Source organism: Macadamia integrifolia, unplaced genomic scaffold, assembly GCF_013358625.1.
Source record: "Macadamia integrifolia cultivar HAES 741 unplaced genomic scaffold, SCU_Mint_v3 scaffold1677, whole genome shotgun sequence".
In the NCBI taxonomy this organism is placed as follows: Eukaryota; Viridiplantae; Streptophyta; class Magnoliopsida; order Proteales; family Proteaceae; genus Macadamia; species Macadamia integrifolia.
Genome location: NW_024868304.1, coordinates 70927 through 95911, shown reverse-complemented (window position 1 = coordinate 95911; position 24985 = coordinate 70927). Strand labels below are relative to the sequence as shown.

The 24985-nt window shown below is 37.3% G+C and overlaps 1 protein-coding gene and 1 long non-coding RNA gene across 2 annotated transcripts; one reads left to right on the top strand and one right to left on the bottom strand.

Annotated features, from left to right (window-relative positions):
* Positions 1–4732: 4732 nt before the first annotated feature.
* LOC122064522 lies at positions 4733–5421 on the top strand. The gene is made up of 2 exons (XR_006135741.1): positions 4733–4832; positions 4992–5421. It is a non-coding gene; the product is annotated as an uncharacterized LOC122064522 (long non-coding RNA).
* Positions 5422–9675: 4254 nt separating this feature from the next.
* On the bottom strand, positions 9676–11091 carry LOC122064523 (protein FAR1-RELATED SEQUENCE 5-like). Its single transcript, XM_042628234.1, has 2 exons — positions 11031–11091; positions 9676–10931 (listed from the first exon to the last, which is right to left on the bottom strand). The coding sequence occupies exons 1-2, from the start codon at positions 11089–11091 to the stop codon at positions 9676–9678; spliced, it is 1317 nt and encodes a 438-aa protein (XP_042484168.1).
* Between the last annotated feature and the right edge of the window lie 13894 nt (positions 11092–24985).

Sequence of the window (24985 nt, the reverse complement as noted above, 5' to 3'; positions counted from 1 at the left end):
GTTTTAAAAAAGACTTTTTGAGTGAAGGTGGAAGCCCATGAATGAGTGACAGAAAGTGAGTGGCTTCCGTGCTGATTGGTTTCGTGGTTTCCACTTCCTCCAAGCTGAATCATGACTATCAAGGCCTAGGCGTAGAATTTCAGTGGCATAGTCATCCTCAATGTCCTCCGCAACAACAATAAACAGCAATAACAAACAATAGCTATCAAAACCTTATTCCAATTTAATGGGATCAGTTACATGGGAATATCAAGTAAGGACGAGTGCAAGAATCCATGTAAAATGATTGACGAGTTATGATTAATCATAATAAGTATTGATCATTAACCTGACGCACAATTATAAATCATCCACAGGCTTATAACGATAGACTATAATAAGAGGGAGATACACTGGGATCCCGACTATCTCCTTGACGTACCATATAGATCAGCCAAGCCAATGCGTCCTACATGCATTACGAGGACGTCTTCCGCATCATTGGTGAAATTGCTTCACTTCAGCTTCATCAGATAAGTATTGAATCCTAGCTGACGTCCGCTTCAGTGACTCCACTTCCTCCAAATTTATCTTCCATCGGCGTATGAAGTCTCGCAATTCCGGAGAGGAAAACCTATCCAAGGCCCCCTGAAGGAAGGATGGCCCTTTAAAACGCTGTCCCACACCTGACATCTTCTTCTTATTCTTTCAAAGAGAGAATTTTCTTCTTTCAAAGAAAGAAAAAGATGTAAATCAAGGAGACTTCAACAACTGAAAGAGAGAGAGAGAGAGAGAGAGAGAGAAAAGAAGTAGAGAAATTTTGTTCCTTCATGGGGGAGAGACACTGGGAACTGCACGTTTTTTTCTTTTTCTTTTGCTTTTTACTTTCTTCTCTGCATCTCCATCCGCATCATTAAAGATTTCAATTCCCTTGTCAATTCCCCTTGTCTTCTCTTCACACTTATTGTTCTTCTAGGCATGCGGTGTGATTCCCACACTTAATACTTTATGTCTTTGAAGTGAAGAGAGTAATCAGTCACAAGGGTGAGAAGGCTCATTATATAAGGGGTACGTGAGAGTCGGTATGCATGGTTCTAATGGTTTTAAACTTCTAATACTCGGATTGGATTGGTATCTGTTTTGATCAATCTCCCATTCAAATCAATTCAATCACAAATCCAGCCATATGAGGGACCACAGCGGTGTGAACACACATACTTACAAGGTTCTTAAACTCGGAATCGATCAAGGCCCATACTGATAATATATATATATATATATATATATATTTGATAAGAAAAAACATTGCAAAATAAGTAGATTACATGCAACGTAAGTGCAAAACAAAGTCCATTGGCATATAGTTCAATTTGGTAGGATTGCATTAAACCTATGTGGTGCGTTGGAAGGTACTGGCTAGTGGCCCCCACTCCCTCTTAAGTTCAAGGAAAATATCTTATTGTGCTTTTTTTTTTTTCACACTTATTGTCCTTACTTTTAATTCATATTATTTTTTTTTTCATGTTTTTATGTTATTTTGTAGAATTTTATATCGAATAAAAGTCATCTTATTTTTCTTAGAAGGAAGGAGGTATTTACCAATTGGAACTTGGAATAGACCCTAAGAACTTTTTTTTTTCCAAAGTAACTGAAAAATTGAATATTGAATCCTCGAAAACTCATCCTATACCAACAGGCTTTTTGCAAGGGAAGTTTTGACGGTCTCAAAATTGTGGTAATAAAATCCACTAAAATTATTTTGCTTCTATTTCTAGCAATCGTATGTGAAAATGTCAATAGAGATGGAACATTACTTATAGTTATTTTCCATCCAAAAAATATCTCAATTGTTTTTCCCTTATTCGAAATTGATTCTGCATTAGAAGTAAAAAAATTCCCATTCAAAGAAATTTGGGTGGAGAATAACCGCTGCTATGATGTTTTTAGCTATGGTTTCTAAACAGTCCAATAAATCAACCTTTACTATAGTACATTTCCATCTCCATTACATCAATTCCCACTAGAATTTTTCCGTGCCTTAAGGCTTAGTAGACATGACTCTTTTAACTACGTTTTATATGTGTCACAATTACCTCTTTTTCAAATAATATGATTTATGTGGCCTATGATCCTTTGATCTTCAGTTCATGTTTGTTCCCAAATATCTCTTTTAATCATGACATTTTTTTTAATGGCCCACAACTTAGATGTGGGGCTCCTCTGTGGTGCGCCATGATGTGCGGGGCACATCTGATGGCTGGGAGCCCCTTGGGATGCATGCCCAAGTGCTTTTAGAAGTCAAATGTGCGCTACACATCGAGCCGCATCTCAAAGAAGTCAAATCCAAACTTAGTAAATAACACATCTATAGCAATGGTAATTGATTAAAAAATATTATAGAAATTTTTTGAAACCATGTCTAATGGATAAGCCATTAAATAAATTTATTGTACATTAGTAAAGAAATTTTTATAAACCGACTTTTATTATAAATTTAAAATAATCACCAATCTAAGAGTTCCAATAACCAAGCATTACAAATATATATACAATTATTCCATAAATCTGCAAATTAGTGATATTTACAAAATAGAAAGGAAAAAAAAAAATCAAATCCAATAATTTTTGCAAAGTTGATAGAACTAGTATCTTCTTAGCTCCTAGATTTTCCACAAGCACAAGTACCAACAGAAAACAAAAATAATAGAGTAGCACTTTCAAAGACTTCATCATTACAATCTATGCCAATTGCCAATCAAGTTCTAACTCTTTCACCTCTCCCCCCACAATTTCCAGTCATCCCGAAGGGTAAAAAATAAATAAATAAATAAAATAAAGAACATGTTGTGGCAGACAATCATAATTACGAACACTATGATAGCCTAGTGGTTACAGCCTCGGCTTGAAGAACTAGCGCCTAGAGGAGGAGGTTGTAGGACCGAATTCTGTTGTACACATAGTGTACATGAGTGTGTGTAGAAATAAGATAAAAAAAAATCGTAATTTATGAAGCATAAGCGACAACAGCATTCATAATCCTAATATGATCATTCTTTTCTTTTATTTTTATTTTTTTTATTAAAATTTAAGCAGAGCGAGTTAAGCTGCGAAGTTGCATGTGCATTAATTTAAAAAATCATACATAGGGAACACATCTTTAGAATCGAGTGTGTGTACAGTGTATACAAGAGAGAAAAAAAAAATTGAGAAACAGAAATTTTCTTCCTTATGAGAGAGACATTGGGATCCGCACTTTTTTTTCTTTTGTCTTGTATTATTTCTTCTCAGCATCTCCATTTGCATCATTAAAGATTTCAATTCCTTACTCTTCTTTTCACACTTATGGTCCTTTTTTCACACTTATTGCCCTTCTTTGTATGCGGTGGGTCTCACAATCATATGGATTATTGGAAAAAAAGTTTAGCCAAAACCTGGTTTGCAGCTAACCCCTGATAGCAATTAAGGAAACAAAATCTTTGGGAAATGTTGGAAAATTCAGCAGCCAAGTTAGATCCACGTTATTGCTGTTTGTTTGAAATTCTTGACTTTTCTGAGTTTTAGACCTTTCTTTCTTATTTTTTTAATCCCTCCTCTTCTTATATCTCCACAACTTGGGGTTTTTTCTTTGGTAAATTGCACATCATATGGCTCACAACATACAATTGACCACAACTATTAGGTCGAAATAAAGAAATCAATTTCAACGACTAGCAGGGGTGGTTACATAGGGAGTAGGTGAGGGTGAGGGTGAGGGTGAGGGTGAGGGCCAGTGTCATTTTTTTAAAACTTAGATTGGATTAGCATCGATCTTGATCGATCCTTATCCTAACCAATCTGATCTTGATATACTGTTAAGGTTCAAGAATAAAAATATAATAAAAATTGATTTTTATTGAAAAACAAGGATAAATATGTTTGATCCAGATCAATTTGGATTGATATGGATCTTGATTGATTCCGAGACCAATCCCAAGTTTTAGAGCCTTGCCGGTGTGTGATCAGCCACCATTGCACTTTAATGAGAAAAAAAGGAAAGAGGGTGAAGATGGAAAAAAAAATATTATTTAATAAAGAAACAAAATTAAGGACAAAGATTAGGAAATCCATTAACAAGTGAAAAGGAGGAGTTATTTCAATATTTCAAAACAGTTGGGAAGAGAGAAAGGTAAGAGTTCACTTTTTGGAATTCAAAGGTGAAACTTCTGATAAAAGAATGAGAGGGATAGGCACGCTAGCAAGATACGCAGGTATCAGGTATGCTAGCAAGTCGTGACCGTTGAATTAGAGAGGTAAAATCTACACCATTGATTTTAAAATTGTATAGAAGTAGATACAATTAACATACCTGACATGTGACTTGCAAAAATACACCTGCAACCACTTACAAAAAAAAACACTTTGTTGATTTCAGACTTTCTTTCTCTTCATTTCTATCCCCGTGAATCTCTCTAGTTGTGGTGCACTTTCCCTTTTTCCAAAAATCTTATCCGTTGCGAAATTATCGGAATAAAATCGTCTGTAATTCCGATCTCGTACAATTTCATAAAATACTACCTTCAGGGAGTGACACGTATATTGATACCAATGCAATGGTCCAAATCTAATTTAAATGCCTCTTCACTGATTTAATGTTTTATTAGTTGTACCAGATCTGAACCATTGTATCGGTATCAATACACGTGTCACCCCCTGAAGGTGGTATTGCACGGAATTGTATGAAATCGGAATTGCAGACGATTTCAACCCGAAACCACCACGTCCTTCACTGCCTCTGCTACCCGGTTAGATTAACGTCTCTCTCCTAGTCGCTGATATCAATCTGTTGGGAGAAGCTGAGCAAGTCTCTGCTATTGGTAAGTCTATATCTTGTGAAGTTCTGTGCGAGTTCTTGGGTCCTCCTTTCTATTGTCTTTGCTACTGATATCTGGGGAAGCTGCGCAACATGTTCTATCTATATGTTGTGCACTTTCCCTTTTCGAAAGAAAACTCTTATACCTTGACGATACCACCAGGTCTATCATTGACGCCACTGCTATCGATCTGTTAGGAGAAGCTGCGAATTTCTCTGCTACTAGTACGTCTCTATCTCCTAAAGTTCTATTCGAGTTCGTGTGTGGTACTATGTCTTGTTGCTGCTACTGATATCTGGAGAAGTCAAGCGCTATAGACTTTATTTTTTGTGGTTTCAGAAAACCAAGGGCTATTTCTTGTGTGAAAGTGGATGTGGAACATAATTTTGTTTCAATTTCTATCAGTGTTAACTGATGCTCCTGAAACCTGGGCAGTGTGATGTTTGTATGGTACTTCCATCTGCCACTGAAAGGAGCCACTGCCATCAATAGCTTAGTTCTTGTTCAGCATAACAGGAAGTCCCATATGCTGATCTAGTCCCAAATGTTAACATTTTTTTCATTTACTCCCTTTGCTTTGTTGGTATGTTTATGTATAATTTTCTCAAGTTATTATTTTTTTGAGAAATTTACTGTTGATTAAACGAATCCAATGTTTTTTAAGTCCATTATCATGACAGATTTTCCACAAAATTCAGGACATCCTATGTTTTCACGAGAAATGATATGCCATTAGGAAATTTTTTTGAAATGAGAAGTCTTGAAGAACCACTGGAATTGGAAATTTATGTAGGTAGGACTATTGTTGGACTTTTGATGAGTTAAAAAAAAAATGTAAATTTGATGGTTTCGCATGACTGTTGACTATAATTAGGATTGACCTAAATTCCTAGTAATGTGTTCGAGTATTCAAAATATAAATCTGTAATCGATTGGCAATGTACATTGAATTATCATTTGTTTGAGGAATTATCATTTGGAAAATGCATGACTTTTGAACCTGATCTGATCTGCCCAAGCTTGTTTGACATACTTTTCTATCACATATTTCTAAAATGTGGTTGGTTAAATAGTAATAAATACATTGCTGGTTAGCAGGCGTGGTCGGTTGTTGAACACCTACTGCAATCTCCTCGTTTGAATGTCAAACACAACCTGGGGATGTAGCACCTATAGGTGATAAAGTAGTAGATCTTAACAAAGTAAGTAAATCTTCCCTTCTATATATAGAATCAGTCACAAAGCCCCTTCTCATTAACATTCTTCCACCCCCACCGTTGGCTATAACTGGCAGTGATGTGAACCCGATCAAGGTTGAAGGTGTTTCACTCCCACTAGCTATTCTGGGTACAAAGGTTAGTGGCTCTGTGCTAGATACTGGTGGGGTTGGAGCTCCAAAAACACCTATCGTTGGTCACACTGTTATGCTGCCTTTTGAGTCCAACGTAGGTCATGCTGAAGATCTCCCTATCCCTCTAGGTTATGTCGATCCTATTTGGTCTGAGATTCCTTTTTCCTCCCTAGATCCAAAGTGTCCTAGTAATTATTATTCTTTATATGAAATTGGAGCCTTGAACATACCAGTGCCTTCTAAAAATATTTTATTCCTTGTATTCACAATGTTTGAAGCCTAGGCTTTTAAAACTTCTCAAGTGCAGCCTGTACCACCCCCAATGACTGAAACAATTCAAGTTGTTGCTATAACCCTACACTCTGTTCCACCAACCATTGTTTCTGAAAGTCTGTTACCTGACCATCCCGGCACCAAAGGGACGCAGAGGCTCTCAATCGTGATCGGGTAACAGTTATCAGTACTTCAATGTTGATATTTCTTGTTATGTGCTATATCTTATTGTTTACAACTTGTGTTTATTAGGATGTTTGATGTATTCATATTATTCTGATTCATTGCTATGATTGTAGACTCAGTAGTTGACAATAGTATGTCGCCCTTTCTTTCTGTTATGAATCAAAAATTTTAATCAAATACCATGCACTGCATCATTATTGTTTGTCAAATTTTCCGAATTGAAATTGTATTATGGTTGTCCACACGCATTGGTTACTTAGATATGGTTTACTAAACATTCTATTACCAATGATAAAAATTATTCTCTTCGGTTGTGTCGGCTGGAGCAATAATCCCATAGGTTACTCCATTCATTTCTCTTCCCAGTTCTCACATTTCTGAGTAGTTGCATGACTCAATGTTCTTGTTAGAAGGGGGATTATCTCTTGATTTATATATCTAATTCATTTCTATGTTTTTAATGGCTACATTCTTAAGTCTATGGGTTTCTTCCACATGGAATGCCAGTAATAGTCTTCAACATTTAACCTAATAGGAAATGTTTCAGACTCAGCTTTGGAAATGCTTTTGTGTTCTATTTTCTCGAGTTGCTACATGTTCCATAAGAAATACTTTTCTCCCTAGTCAGGTTCCATAAAAAAAAAAAAAAAAAAAAAGGAAAAAATGAAAACAAAAAATGACACTATCCCTACCCTGACATTGTGGCTTAGCATATAAAGCACATAATATGGAAGGGTGGGCAATAACTCTATTATGAGATGATGGCTTGTTATTCCTTTTTCCTCCCTATGTGATAACAGGAGAGGAAGTTGAAGTGGCTGCACAGGGAGTGGTAACGGAGGTGCAATGGTGATGATGGGAAGGTCCGTGTGTGAAGTGTCAATAACCTATTGGACTTAACAATTTTTTTGGCATGTTTGGAAGGTCCATGTGTAACAATTTTTTGAAATTAAGGAAATTGTTGCAATAGGACACTTTTTTGTTGTAGATAGGGTTAAGTTTTATCCTATAAACTTAATTAGAATGCTTCTAATTATTGAGGGGTACTAGTTACAAGTTAGGACCCGAAAGATTAGCTTCTCTGTAAATTTGTAGGACTCAACCTATATGATATGTGAGAATGCATCAAACAAAATGACCTTATCTTGTCTCAATATGGGCTCAATGAACAAGGCACTATGTTTAGGAATTATGTGTAGTATCTTCCCAATTCAAATAAAACTAATAGTGTGGCACCATTATAAGGTGATATTTCTAAGTCCATTACGACCAAGTCCCTTACATTCCATTTAGATAGAGAGATAGAGAGGAGTTAGGAGGATCTCCACAAGATACTATAAAGGTGATTATTATGGTTTAAAAAGAAATGAGAACATAAGGATATAACCGGTGTGATGATCTACCAACCCAAAATCTCTTCCATATCATTAAATTCTTCTTTTTTCATCTGTAAATGAGTGACAGGAAACCTTTTTGCTTCAATAATGGTTCTGTTTTTTACCGGATGGACTATACATATGGTTTCTACTGATGTCCTACGGGTGCAAGAGAACAATCCATGGTATTAGTACCCATTTGTAAGTAACAGGTGGGTATGTTGGACCTTGACAATAATACTGATGGTCTATAAAGTGTTTAATATATCAATTGATTTGGGAACATAAGTAGTCAGTGAAGAAAGTCTCCCTGAATTACACAAGAGATCAAAAAAGAATGCAAACTCAAATTACATATAATGAATCTATTCGCACGACACCACCTCATTTGCATTCCGCAGCACCCATTCAGACATGCACCTTACATTTCTCAAAATAAGAACCATTCACACTCCATATAATAGTTGTCTACTCAACTAGTTACCAATAAACAGATCCACATAAGAGCGTACGAGGAGCCAAGTGTCTGTGTTTATCATACATATGGTCACGGTCATTCAACCTGCAGTTTACACAATAAGATAACTCATAAGAGCAGTCCATGGACAGATTAGTTCCACATACCTAATCTATGAATGAAAAATATTGAAATCTCTAACTGAGGGGAACTAATGATGTTTACCTATTACAGTTAGTTCACAAATCTGACAAACCACCTTCGAAGATATTTTCCCTCATACTTGATTCTATTTCAAATTATCTATTTATCGAATCACACTTTGTCTTGTTATGCCCAAGAGATCCACATTTACTGCATCTGGTCTTCCTCTTCTCCTTGCATTCCTCCATCGGATATTTTTCATGGCCTTTACCTTTCGGGCAACCACAACCTACAACAGGTAGTGGTAGCTTCACGCGATTATGAATTTTCCATCTTGATTCAATAGTTGTTTGAGTAAGATTGGTTGAATCTCCATATCCACCTCTAGTAGAATTCTGCAATTTGGTGGCAAAATTGTCACAAAACCGTTGACATATTCTCATAGCAGCTGCACAACCGTCTAGTGATGAGCAAGTCAACGACATCATTGACATATTGGCTTGCCGTATTCTCCATAAGGATCTCATTGTTATATCATCATTCGAGTTTACTAGAATACCAGACGACATGCCAAAACTAGGTTCCTTCATTCACCTACATCTAATGTATATTGAGGGAATAGCATCACAATCCATGATCTGGAGCACCTTCAATGTTTACTTACATAGTATACCCATGAACTCAAATAAACGACACTCACATTGGACCTCCTCCTGTGATGAGTTGTATACCACCATGCATCTTTATTCAATTGGGATCTTAAAAGGGCCCACCCTAAACTTACGAATTGGCCCTTCAACTGATTCCTCTTTCACAGATAGGCTAAAGCTGGAAATGAGATGTTTCTTAAAAATATCAAATGCCCTCTTAGTGTACATCTTACCTACATGCTCTTTTAGAGGATGTTGTAAAGACAATTGAGGTAATTGGGTAGATGTTCTCAACTCTGCCTCATCTTCCTTCTCTCTACGCCTAGCGATAGCCTTTTCATATTGTTTGAAAATTTTATACAATGTCATTATTCCCTTAAAATAACCTTGGATGTAATTGTTCATCCCCTCACTTCGTTGTGTGGAGCTCATCCCCGCAAAAAAAATGCTTCTTCAAATAACATGGAACCCAATGGTCCTTCTGGGCATACTTATCGCTTAACCAACGGTTGTCCTTCAAGTTATATTTCACAATCATTGCTTTCCATCTTTTAAGAAAATATTCTCCCATCCATGTATGATATATGAACTGGTTCCATTCCGGCTTAAATTCGGGACATCTGTACCATAACTGACCTAGATGTTCTTGGGCATGTTTTGCAATGTGCCATAAGTAAAATCGATGCACTGCATTGGGAAAAACACTTGACATAATGGGTACAATGCCAGTGCACTCATCAGTAATAATGGCACTTGGTTCCTTGTCTCCCATTGCATTCATCGATGCTCTGAACAACCACTCAAATGACTCCTTAGTTTTATTGGCAATCAAACCACAACCGAATAAAATAGATTGCCTATGGTTGTTAACACCAGTGAATGGCCCAAATAGCCACTGATATCTGTTCTTCTTGTACGTCGTTTCAAACACCACAACATCACCAAACAATCGATAAGAAGACCTCACTCTACTATCAACCCAAAAAATTCCACTGAGCATCCCATTGTCAGATAACTTAATGGAATAAATAAAGCCAGGTTCCTTGGCTCGGATGGAGTCAAAATTTGCTAAAACCAATTGGCAATCCTCCGTACACATCTTCCTTTCGTTGCTCTTCATAAATCTTTTGAGTTTCCCCTCAAACGCACCAATATTACATTGACCATTGAAGATTTCCACAAAAACATCATTAATTTGTGTAGGACCCAAACCACTCTTCTGGAGATTACCATTTATCAACTTCACTTTATCTAATAAATGTTGGTGTGATCCAAGTCTGAATATTTGTTCTGAAACAACCAATAGGTGATTGTGTTTAGCCTCAAACTTTTCAACTATCCAACCATTAGAAGCGGCCTTAAGCATAATAAATGTAGGACAACCAACCCTGACCTCTACTCGATGACGCACCTCGTTGCCCTTCTGATTCTTGTAGTTTATATTTCGGAAACCTTTTTTATAACAAACAAACCTCTTTGACAGTATCTGTCTTAATCCATCTAACTCCCTTTTCCTTGAATAATTCATCCGATGTATGCGAACAATAAAGCCTCTCTTCCTTTCATACTCATTATAGAGAGAGTAGGCCGCATTTAGGTCATCAAATCTCATCCCAATGTAAGGTAAAATCTCTGGTGATTCGGTACCTCCGGTGGTTGTTCCAGCTACGTGTGCATCATTACTAGCTATATACACATTATCCTACTCATTATTAGCTTCTTCACCAACATTGGATTTTGCTATACCCTCTTCAACACTAATACCTTCCTCATTTACTACAGATTCTTCTGTCTCGTCATCCCAGTCTTGTAGTTCATCGTCCATCTGCCTTGCATTTACTTCTATAACTTACTCCAATTCTGATTGTTCGTTGCTCCCATAGACAAACTCTGTCAAAGCTCAAACACAGTAGCATCTTATACCACAAATAATTTGTTCAGAAATCTCCTACAATAACTCATTTTTAATCCAAATAATTTACATTTTTCCATATATAACTAGGTACTCCTAACGCTAGATTCTTCCTCCACCATATCGCCCATCTCTACTGATGCCGCAACAATAAGTCTCTCTTATGAGCTTCAAGTTGTAAGTAGATTGCACAATAAAATACTATCAAATTTTATAGGCTGATCAGTGTATTCCAGAGGAACAAGAATGGCAACGGTAACCTAAGATATTGAACTTGACTGAAATTTCACAATAAATCAATGCTTAAAAAAAAAAAAAAAAAAAAAAAAAAAAAAAAAAAAAAAACTCAAATTGAAAACAAAAAAGGGAAAATCCTAAGCTACAACCTCTAATGATGTAATAGGCATATGAATTAATGGAAAACAAATCACTACATAACAAGTCGGATGTGTCTAAGATTTTGCTTGATTTAACTTTTTCCTATATTCATGTTTCAAGATGACATATCCCAACAACCAACCAAACATCTTCTCCCAAATGTACCAAAACTGCTATCAATTTGAAACAATGCTGCTACCTAATCAACACAACAAAAATTATAGGGGTAACACCTAAACAAAGTCCAATGGATCTTGACTTGATTTGCATCCATATGATCATCAGAGCATACAATTAGGGTGTGGGTGGGAAACGTACTAGCCCTTGTGTGCCTGTTTGTGTGTGTGTGTGTGTGTGTGAGAGAGAGAGAGAGAGAGAGAGAGAGAGAGAGAGAGAGAGACAGTATATTCCTTTCTGATTGTCATGTGTTCACCAAATATACCTATTTTCAGATGACTACAAGCCTATAACTGTTTACCAAGTTTAAAACATCATCAAATTAATCTAAAATTTTCAATTCATTAATATAAATAACTTGATGATTAATATTGGAGTGGCTGTATTACATTGCACATATGATGTTATTCTCTTCTACCTTTCCCATCTTCCATTTCCCACCTAAACATAAAAAATAAATAAATAAATAAAATTAACATTATGCCAAGCATGTTCTAAACCTAGGCTTCTTAATATCATGTAACAAGGTTCCAAACAAGAAAACTTGAATTCAAACCTCGTAAATTTCTCAAATTAGTTGGTAAGATGATTCCAAATAATTTAAGTTGGATGTTAACCTGTTAAATTACACATACAAACTAGTAAGTTGTTTCTTAACAAGATATGTAACAAGACACTGTACTATTGCTTTGAAGTATGCTTTCCTGCTTTATAAGTGTGGTTTTTTACAAGTCCCTACTACTATTTCTTAGGAACAGCGAATATGATTGCCCAGTCCTATTTTCTTCTCTTCTTCCCTCTTTTATTTTTATTCATTTCAACTCATCTTCAACCACACTTTGGTCAAGATTCAGGCCAACCCTTACCTGTCCTACCTCCAGAAAGCAAACTTCAGCTCATCTTTTTGCATCACTGATGGACAATGTTCTATCCAATATTGAGTGTAGCATTCTTCCTGAGATTCATTAGTTTTCATCAACAATTTTTTCTTTACATGTTCACATGTAAAGAAAAAACATTGTGAACATATAAAGCAATCATTAGGGTATAAATTTCCTGAATTCCATCAATTTCAAAATCAGAATACTCTATCAAATCATGCATCACTAACTACAACACCAACCATAACCTTATCCCAACAATCATGCATTACTAACTATTCATCTAAAAATCACATTTAAAAAAGAAGTCATATAATAAGCCACTCAAAAGCAGGCAAAAGAAGAAACAAAACAGGTAAACTAAAGGGCGACTACTGTTTCATGTTTTGCCCCAGTCAAAATCAAATAATGATTAAGATCAAATATTATAGCTTCAAACCCTTTGTTGTAGAGCTAGCTTCTGAATTTTCTCATCCTTGGAGAAACCTATACCCACTTGTACATCCGCACCATCAAAATTAATTATTTCCAGAAAAGTTCTCAATGTATTTAGTTATCCATGAATCTAAATTGACACGAACACACCTATATGTAATTTATAGAAGAAGAAACCAAAAATTTATGGAATACCTTGGTGGCCCTCGTCCCGGCCCTTGCCCATCGAGAACTAACGGTTTCTCATCTCTCTATGTCAAAAAACGATACAGAACTCCACTTCAGAGTTGCGAAATCCAATGCTTTCCACCAACAACATTACAACTCAATCACATTAAACAATTCATACCAAAAAAACATAACAGGGAAATAAAATTTATAATAAATTTACGAGGGAGTCGAACCAGAGCTCCTCTACAATAACAGCACAATCTGCATCGTTCCTTCGGGTTCTGTAACTCTTATAGACCTTCAAAACCTTAACCACACCAGCATCAACCTCGCTCACTGCCTTTGGAGGGGATAAAATTCTTGGAGAAAAATTTTACCCACTTTTTTCATTCAGGAAGAAACATCTTAGGTTTCTTTTGTATTGGGCTTTGCTAATCGTTGCAACTGAACCCATGGGCTCGCCATCTATAACTATATCCTTGAACGACATCGTTGCTTATATTTCATTTTTTGGGTTTTCCCATTCTTGAAGCTTTTTGGTGTCCGATGACTACAGTGTGTTGCTTCTTTTAGTAGCAAAGCCGGTGAGTTTCTCCTTCCAGTATGCGGGCCTCCACTACCAGAGATGAGAGAGACAATGAAAAGAGAGGAGGGAGGAGAGAGGAGAGAGAAATATTTGCAATTCCCAAGTCCTCAGAACTATTAGGTATTATACCAAAAAGATGTCGAGCATTTTAACTGTAAACTGTATATCTGAACTACGGTCCATATTTAATATCCTTAATCCAACGGTCTAGGCTTGCTAGCATACCTGATACCTGGGTATCCTACTAACATGCCTGTCCTTTTCCCTATATATATAACCCTATTAAATTACCTATCTTAATAGATCTTTCTTAATTCATTAAAAAATAAAAACAATGGAAGCTTGCTTGACCTCTAGGACTTAGCTATGTAAGCTCTTCCATGTTTAGTCGTAAGAAAGAAGTATTACTTTTTTTTTTTTTCTCTTAGATTTCTATGTTAAACTTGAAATTTAATACATAAATTAGTATGTTATTGAATTGAGTTGAATAACAAAACAATATTTGTCTAACTGAGCCATTGTAGTTGGATTTGTCAGGATAAGATTTTTTTTTTTGGGTGATGGGGATGTAATTGTCATTTCATGAAATTGAATAAGATTCGAGAAATTTACTTGGATATTGATCGATACTTCTCCAGATGCTTTTACATGTACTTGATAAATTTACTAGTATTGAATTGTAGGGAAATAGATAAGATTCGAGATTTTTATTTGAAAAATTGTAAGATTCATCTGCAATGGCCCACCCAATGAAGTCCTAAAATTCTATGTCTGAATGAGGAACTGTCTCACCACACAATCTGACTCCTATACTTATTCTTCTGTGATTAAATCTTGACCTGACACTCAACAATTGAAATTTGGATAAGCTGTACATTATCAGAGTCTACACTCTCCTACAAATCCTATTAGAATTTTTAGTAATACTCTCATACAAATCCTATTACAATTTTTAGTAATGCTCTTCTTGAGCCCATCCTGTGAATGAAATCCTAGAGGATCGAAATGATAGTGGAGTTTTCATATTTCCTCAGTTTGATGTAGCACAGGAATTGTTTGATGGTATGCATAAGGCTCTCTTTGCTTTGATTTCTATTTGTATTTATTTGACTTATTTCTATTTTTACCAGTGTTTGGTATAATTTATAGCACTTATTTCTATGGGTTCATCTATTTGTAACCAAGCAGGTTACAAACAAAATTTGTAACCAGACATTAGATACCCTAGTACATAGTTTAGTACAATTTTAATAGAGGGTAATTGACGTAATTTCATGATATTAATTGACCACTATTAATTGATTTTCTTTCCCCAAATTCATCCATTTAGTTCAAGGGTATATTAGGAAATCCGACCCTAAGATCCCATCCCAATATTCTTTATTCACTTTCCTAATTTAACTCTTTCACCAAAAAAACAATGATATGCTTAACTTATCGTAGCAGTAAAACCAGAGATTGAACTTTCATTGAAAGAGATCGAGTGTTTCATGAAGGAGATCAAGAAAAGCAATAGTTACACAAGAGAATCATTGGGTTTGATTTCATATTGCGAGAGTTCAACTTATTACTAAGATCATGCATCATTCATGTGATTTGTCTTTCCAAATTCCCAATATCCAAATCCAATTCAAAAAAATATATATTTAAGTCTGATATCAAGGAAATGATATGTATGGTAGGAGGATTGATTGTCACCCTTTTACCTATTTTAGATTAGTGATATGGGTGAATTTAGATCTCTCACATAATAATTATGGATTAGTGATATATGTAGATTGCAATAAAAAAAGGATTGATTGGTACCACTTTCCTTATTAAATAGAATACCCAAAATACTTACTTCATTCAATCTACACATATTCTACTGCAAATCCAATACCACTTTTCACATATGAATATAACCATCCCAATGATCTCCAAAATGCTAATTATAGGGATGAGCTAGATCGTATAATATTGTGCTTTAATCAGGCCTAATCCAACCCAACTCAAATCGGCTCTGATTTTAACCCTGATTTATATAATTTAATTTAGGGCTATCATCCTATCCTTTTATTCAGAATAATGAAATCTAGGTCATGGTTTCTTATGCTCAGAAATCAATATCTATGACCACTAATTCCAATCCAAATCAAGCGATTAGGCGATCTGATATCTAATTCTTGGTGAAAGAACTAATCTATTTGGGAGAGGCAAAACTAATATTTTTTGTTATAGATTAGGAATGTGTTTGAAATTTAAAAATAAATTGAAGTTAAATTATCAATAAAGTCATTCATATGGTATAAAAAATAAATAATTAAGAAACATATCTTAATGTGTAAATTACAAGAAGTTCTTCTCCACCTGCGAAAAGTGAGTAACCGACACTCCCTTTATTGTTTTTATGACGATAGATTTACCTTAATACCCATAAAATATAAACTTTTAATAATTTTTCATTCAATTCACCAAAAGTGAAACGACAGTTTAATCCTTAAAGTGGCAAGAATAATGATTATCTATTGATGGACATAAAAGAGAGGTTACAACTTATGTTGTAACCGCCAAAGTGACAAACAGGTTAACCCTATTTCTATTTATAATAAATTAGAATAAATCACAAATCACAAATCACAAATTACTCTCAAGTTATTTGTGATTTGTGGCAACAAATCATTTATGTTGATTTTTGCTACCTTAAATGAGCATGTGTGTTAAACTACCCAAAATCAATGGTAAATAGGTAAATTCAGTATGTTTTATACATTTCCAATAAAAAAACCCCAAATCCTATCATCTCTATTGCTCAAAGCTCAAAGCTCAAAGCTCAAAACTGAAAGTGAAAACTAAAAGTTATTTTCTCATTATATAATCTATTTTATGAATAGTAACCAAACGAATACTATTTGTGGTTTATAGTTTATTGTCACAAATAATTTCTAAAAAATAGTTAACAAATACAAATAGAAATCATACCAAAGAGAGCCTAAGAGAAATGAATTTGTATCCTCTTCAGCCACTTGTTCCCTCCAACTTCATCTCACACCTCGAAGGTGGCCCCCACACCCATGGATGGTGTGTAATGGGGTTGGAGGGTACAACCAACTGGAGAGGATCCGGGCTCAAGAGAAATACAATAGCATTTTTTTTTTTTTTTAGTACTCAGAAGTACAGTATCATAGAATGCTACTATAATTGCATGGCACATCAAAATAGGATGACTTGTTGAAGCTCTAAAGCAATTTAGGTAGATGATACTTTTTTGGGAATAAAACAAACAGTTGCAAATTTCATCAATGTCTTTCCAGTAGTGGCAAGTAATGGAGATCAGAAGAACGTAATGGAGATCAGAAGAACTCTGGTGTCTGTATGTTTTGCTTTTCAAAATGGCAAGTGAGTACCTTAGGCTCTATTTGATTGCAAGGGGAATCAAAGGGAACGGAAATGAAAATTTCAAACCTACAAAAAAAAAAAAAATATCATTACCCCATGTGACTATATCACTAACTCCAAATCGTTTCACATTTGTTTGCAAGGGGAATTATGAAATTTCAGTTTACTTTGCATCCAACCCTTCGCTATAAAATGTAAAATAAAAATTAGGAAAATTTAAAGTGCCACCTGAGAATGTCATTATTAACAAAACACCCCCTACATTAGTGACAATTAGAACTGGACCCCTTATTGTGGGATCACATAGGGTGATGATTAAAAAAGTTTCCTTTTAAATTTTAAAAATTTCACTTCCTTTCCCTCAAGTAGGCTTGATGATCTTTTGTTGTAAATTAAGTAACTTTCGTGTATCCAAAACTTATAAACATATTTTCTGCAAGGCAGGGGGTCTTTAGAGAGAGAGAGAGAGAGAGAGAGAGAGAGAAATTTAAAACAGGATGATTAGAGGGTATGCTAGAAAATATCACCCTGCTTGAAGTTCTCAATGGTTTCAATACTGGAATCTTCAAGACATAGATAGAAGCATCTACACTTGCATTTATTGCAGTTCATGGTTTCCAATAGTGGTGTCAAAAACTTAGCCCAAATCGATGAAGTCAAGTAAAAACAAAACAAATATGAACTTATCCATGTTTCAGGTTGGAGTTTTGCAATATGGAAATGGAACAAGCGTCAAAATTGATAAGACATCGGATCAAACTGAAAAAACCAAATCAAAATCAAAATCAAACTGATACCAGCTTAAAATTCATTAAAAACAATTTTTTATTTTTTTAATATTTTTACATGACAAATGAAAATCAAACCGATACCAAATCAAATTCAAGCCAAAACCACCGATTGACACCCACTACCTTGTAGTGTCGACTCAGTTGCGCTTCCAAAATGGCAGATCAGATTGCCACCCTTGATCACCCACTTGCGGTGATGAGCTAGGCTATCTTGTATACTGACTCAGCAAATACAAGTTATTTATTATTTTTCTCATAATTGAAACATTGAAGTGCCTGTAGCTCAAACTTTGAAATTGTGAAGATTTGAGGGCTTTGGCCTTGGTATCGTGGGTTCGACTCCCACCAGGCACGTTTGTTTTTTCTAATAATTATTATTATCTAAAAACGTGTATTACTAGACCTTTTTCTTCCTGAGCCACGCAAATTCTATTTGGACTTGAGAGCTGATGCTACAAGAACATGACTTATAAAAAGACCTATTAGGTTTATGGGCTTCTTTTTCATGGTAGAAAGGTTCATGGGCTTCATTACAAGGATCTTTTTGTGGCCTGGCTGGGCTTGGCTTGGTTGTTATATGGGTGGCAATTGATCAGGATAGGTCAGTTTTGGTTGGGCTGGATTGGGTTTTTCCACTTTAAGGTCTTACACTGTGATCTCCCATTTAAGTAATTGGTCCTCAAATGTTAGGCATATTCCCATTTATAAATCACTGGGACTTTACTGACGCCAAACAGGGCTTAGACGAGTTTTAAACCGATTAATGACATAATTATACCTAAATGGTTTATAATCGGGCTTTAACGTATTGTAAACATGTTCTAAATGAATTTTAAGCGGTCTATAAATAAGCTTTAAATGTGTCGGACGTAGTAAATGAGCTTTAATTGTTCTACCAAAAAAAACAAGCTTTAAATGATCTCTAACTGCTCTATAAATTCGTATTATACATGTTATGCTTAGTAAACGGGCCCTAAATGAACTCTAAGCGATCAAGAAATTGGTTTGGCGTTTAAACCTGTTGTTGGGTCTTACTGCTTTGATATTTTTTGTGATTGTAAGATTGTTTCTGATGCGCTTAATGGGGTGGCTGCATCCCTTAATTGGGCATCCGTTTCAATTTTAGGGGGCCTTATACTTAGGCTTCTTTTTTTCATTTTTGAAAGTTACAATTTGTTCCCTAGTCCTCCAATAGGGAGGTGCAATGTCCATAACTGATTTTTTTTTTAATGGATCGGCATCAATTATAAACCAAGGGATAGGTATCATGAATGATTTTTATTTTTTTTTCTTATCTGGATATAAAGTTGTATTAACTAATAAGAAAAAAAGAATGTGCAATTGACGAGCAGGAGAGACTAAAGAACGACATTGCTTCTTCAAAACAAAAGATTTAAAATCTCGAATTACGTATTTGAAATCTATCAGGAAGATAAAAAGACTCTATCGCGAAATTCTCTAATTTTGAGCAAATATTGATTTTTTTACAATTAGACCGAAAAGTGATGGTACTGATTCTTAATTGCCTTGCTCGGTGAACTCCTTCAAGAGTGTCTCTAATTTTTTTATTATGGTGCATTCCTTATGATGCGCTCAAATTAGCCGCCCATTAAGGTGTGGACGCATGGCACCCAACTGAGAAGATATTCATAGATACCTAGAATTCCACGTGTAACCACTGCTCCGGATATCGAGAGAAGACTTAAGTCCTCTTCAGGTAGTAGAAACATACTAGGATTCTAAGTACTTGAGGGGGAGAAAGTACCCAAAAAGAGGATATTCCCCACGGAGGTGGGGAGACGTGAAGGATGGATCCCTCCAAAGTCGCCTCAAGCCTGTCAGAAGCGAGGGATGTTTCCTAGTAGGACCCTACAAGGTACGGCCCCATAAAAGGGGAGAGGGGAGAAAGGCACGGGGTAAGTCAATACGTTCACACCATTACTCTTTTAAAAAATTGTTGTGCGAGTCTCTAACTTGGGTGTTGGAGGACTAATCCCCGAACCACTTCCGGACCTCTGCCTTTTGTGCTTGTGTAGGATCGACGCTCAATCTTCCACAGATTCTCAGCAGCAACAGATTGGCACCGTCTGTGGGAACGACAGAGTAATAGTGGGGAAAACCTACAATTGTAAGAAAACAAAAGTAGCTCGGCAGACACTGACGAAGAACGTGGGAATAACAGTAGGGAAGGTCCTATGAGGGACCAGCGTTCGGCTGGAAATTTGGTGCGTCGGGACGACAATCCCCCATCCCCTCTTAGGGCTCAAGAATATGTGACCAAGGAGCAGTTCGATGCCCTCCAGGAGAAATACGACTGGATGGCCTAAACGATGAAGGAAGTCTCCAAGGTTGTCACTCAGAGGACAAACAAAACAACAAGAGATTCCAATGTCTAGGCAAAACGAGTTTGAGATGAAGACCGCAATAGTTCGGGATCGATGAGATCTGGCCGAAATCCAGAAAATCGTGTGGCAAGGGAAAGCACTGCACCTAGAGAGAGGGCACGACTTGCCACGTCAGGGAGACAATCAGAGATATGAAGACCCAGGGTTGAAGCAGATGATTCTCGACTTAAAGGATGAAATCCAGAAAGTAGCAGACAACCAGATAGGTGCTCGTGAGCTAGACCTCACTAATGACACGACCTTAGCTGATGAAGTTATGAGGGACCCAATCCCCACCAGATTTCATTTGTATAAGTATGACACTTACAATGGGATGGGAGATCCAGTTGCCTACCTAGAGGGATTCAAGGTTGCAATGCAGTTCCATCGGGTGTTTGAAAGTACTATGTGTCGGGCACTCCCCTTAAGCTTCAGAGCTGCTGCCAGATTGTGGTAAAATCACTTGCCGCCCAAATCAATCCACAGCTTCAGTGAACTGAGTCACATCTTCGTGAAAGGGTTCTCCAGCAGTCAACCCTTTCAAAAGACCACATTAAACTTGACCAATGTCAAGAAATATGAGGGAAAATCACTACGAGACTATATGAATCATTTCCAGTAGGAGAAAATTAGGATCAGAGGCTTGGACCCGAAAGAAGAATTCACATCCCTTTTAGGAGGTGTCGAAGATAAGGAACTAAAAAGATCCTTGGTCAAGCGTGCACCTAGGAATTTGGTGGCACTAAAAGCCTGAGATGATTAAATACATTTAGATGGAAGAAACCCTGCAGGCCGATAAGGAAGCCGAAGGCAAGGCAAGAAAGAAAAGAACTTCAAGAGAGGAGAATAAGCCTTCCGAGGGAAAGAGACAAAGGTAGGAACGTGATCGGGCACCCAGTCTGCTAAGAAAATTTGAAAGGTATGCACCCCTCAACCGAAGGAGAACTAATGTGTTGATGCAGATAAAAGACTCCTCAGATGCCAGAGCCCTAAAGTGACCAGGGAAGATGGGGCGACACCCTGAAAGACGAAATATGGACAAATACTACCACTTCCACATGGATCATGGCCATAACACCAAAGAATGCTGGCACTTGAAGGGAAAAATAGAAAGTATGATCCGAAGATGATATCTAGGACGGTTTATGGATCGTGAAAAGGAAGATGCCCAAGAAGACAATGATCGGCGAGACAACCACCAAAAAGATGAAAGGGGTCATCGGGAACGAAGGGGACCAACAGTAGAGGCAATCTAGAACGTCAAAGGGATCAGACGCCTGAAGAAGCTGACCCTAGCCCCCAGGACCAGAAAATCCCAACTAGGGTCATAGCCACTATCAGCAGGGGATTAGCAGTAGGAGAAAGTTCCATTTAGGTCAGGAAAGCAAAGGCTTATGCAAGAAGAGCACATGTGGCTGAATGGTCAAATAAGAAGGCAAAGATGGGGATAGTTATCTCCTTTTTGGACGATGATCTTGAAGGGGTGCAGACACCTCATGACGACACCCTAGTAATCACCATGACCCTAGCCGATTGCGGAGTAAAGAGGATCTTGGTGGATAACGGTAGTTCAGCAGATATCCTGTTCCTCGAAGCCCTTCCAAAAGATGGGTATGGATAAAGAAAGCTAAAGAAGGTCAAACACTCATTACAAGGGTTCTCGGGGGCCTTGGTAAAAGTTGAAGGTTCAATTGAATTACCAGTGAGAGCTGACACCGGAGACCGCCAAGTCACGATTATGATAAACTCCCTTGTGGTCGACATCACTTCTACGTACAATGCTATATTAGGAAGAGTTGGCTTGAACCTGCTAAAAGCCATCGTTCCACACCTCATCTCAAGACAAAGTTTCCTATGAAGAATGGGGTCAGGGGAATGCTGAGGTAATTAAGAAGTGTCTCGAAAATGCTACGCCACTACCCTATGGGAAAAATAGAAGGCAGGAGCAGCACTTCCGATAGAAGATCTGTATGATGACACCAATCATCAGAGAGGGGAATCGGTTGAGGACCTAATCTAAGTTGACGTTGAAGAAGGGGATAGTACTCGTCAGTTCCAAGTTGGAGCATTAATGCCGAGGCAACAATGGGAAAATATCATCTCATTCCTTCGGGATAATTCCGATGTCTTCGCCTGATCAACCTCGGCCATGCCTGAGATAACTCGAGAAGTGATTGAGCACCAATTGAGTGTTAATCCGACTAAGAAGCCAATGCAGCAAAAGAAGAGAACTTTCACCCCCGAGAGGTAGCAGAAGATAGATGAAAAGGTAGAGAAATTGCTAAAGGCTAAGTTCATCCAGAAAATCTGATACCCCGAATGGATATCCAATGTGGTAATGGTTCCAAAGGCAAACGAAAAATGAAGAATATGCATCGACTTCACGGACTTGAACAAGGCCTGCCCGAAGGACTGATACCACCTACCGAAGATAGACCTTCTCATTGATGCCACTTCAGGGCATGAGGCATTAAGCTTCATGGATGTGTACTTAGGGTACAATCAGATCAAGATGTGTGAGACTGATGTCCCAAAGACATCCTTCATAACCGAAGGGGAACAGTATTGCTATAAAGTAATGCCCTTCGGGCTAAAGAACACGGGAGCCACTTACCAAAGTTTAGTGAACAAAATATTTAAGGAAATGATCGGCAAGACTATGGAAGTGTACATGGATGACATGCTTATGAAAAGCCGGAAGGCGGAACATCATATCCAGGACCTAGAACGAACATTCCAAGTACTGAGGGAATACGGTATGAAGCTGAACCCAACAAAGTGCACATTCAAAGTAACATCAGGAAAGTTTCTCGGCTTTATTGTCTCGAAAAGGGGGATCAAAGCCAACCCGACGAAAATACATGCTATCCGAGAGATAAAGTCCCCGCAGAGTATGAAGCAAGTCTAGGAGCTAACATGAAAAATAGTTGCTTTGGTCGGTTCATGTCCCCTACTGTTGACAAAGCCAAACACTGGAGATACTTTGCAGCTATACCTAACTGTATTAGCCGTGGCAGTAAGCATGATACTACTAAAAGACGAGGAAAGACAACAATGGCCAATATACTATGTTAGCCGAACCTTGTTAGATGTCGAAACCAGAAATAAGAAAATGGAAAAAGTGGTGTATGCACTTGTGATAGCAGCAAGGAAACTAATACCTTACTTCCAGTCGCACACGATATGCGTGCTTACGGACTAGCCCTTGAAGAAAATATTACAGAAGTTGAATACTTTAGGCTGACTAGTAAATTGGGCCATAGAGCTGGGGGAATTCGACATCATATACAAATCGAGACCACAGTAAAAGCACAGGCTCTGGCTGACTTCATTGTCGAAACAACACTCCCATATGAACAGTACAAGCCAGCCAAACACAGGGCTTGGACACTGTATGTGGACAGAGCATCTAACAGGGTAGGAAGTTGGGTAGGAATCATACTTATTAGTCCCGAAGGATTTAAGATTGAGTATACTTTGCGTTTCGGCTTAGTGCCTCCAAAACCAAGCTAAATATGAAGCATTGATTGTCGAAATTAATCTGGCAAGAGCTTTGATGGTGCAAAAGCTAATGGTGCACAGCGACTCGTAGCTTATAGTCCAGAAAGTGAATGGTGACTATGAAGCAAAGGAACATAAAATGACAGAATACCTGGAGAAGGTACGAGACAAGTTACAAGCATTCCAAGAGTTTGAGGTGAAACAGGTGTCGTGCATAGAAAATACTAGCACAGATGTACTGTCACAATTAGCAACATCAAACTTCATAGAACTAGGGCGTTCGGTATACTTCAAGGTATTACCTCAACTGAGTACTAAGAGTCCCCAAGAAGTATTACCCATTGATGAGAACGGTCCCAGCTAGATAGATCCCATAGTAAAGTACTTGAAGGACGGAGTGCTCTTGAAGGATAGGGACGAGGCAAGAAAAGTTGTATGATCAGCACGATTCCTACTAAAGGATGAAGCACTGTACAAGATAGGTTTTACCACACAATATCTAAAATTCCTAGACTCTATAAATGGCGAGTATGCTCTCAAAGAGGTATACGAGGGGATATGCGGTCAACATTTGGGGGCACGGGCCTTGGCCCATAAGGTGTGAAGTGCCAAATGTTTGCCCCCATCCCTCAGTAGCATGCCACTAAGATTTCCACCCTATCAAGTCCTATACCATTCTCCATGTGGGGAATGGACATCTTGGGGCCATTCCTATTGGCTACGAGGTAAAGAAAATTTGTTATGGTGATAGTAGACTACTTCACTAAATGGACAAAAGCCGAAGTATTGGCCACAATAATAGAAAAGAATGCACAAGACTTCTTCAAAAGGGCGGTGGTTTATCGATTCGGGAGCCCTAGAGTGATAGTGACAGACAACGAAACCCAGTCTGCCAATCTAACTTTTGGTTCGTTTTGTGAAACCCTCGGTATTGAACATAGAAAGACATCCGTTGGTTATCCCTCGTCCAATAGATTGACAAAGGTAACGAATCGTACATTGCTCCAAAGAATAAAGAAATGCCAAGAGACTATGGGCAGATGAATTACATAGCATCCTCTGGGCTTACCGAACAACTGAAAGGTCAGCCACCGGAGAAACACCCTTCAATTTAACCCATCGAAT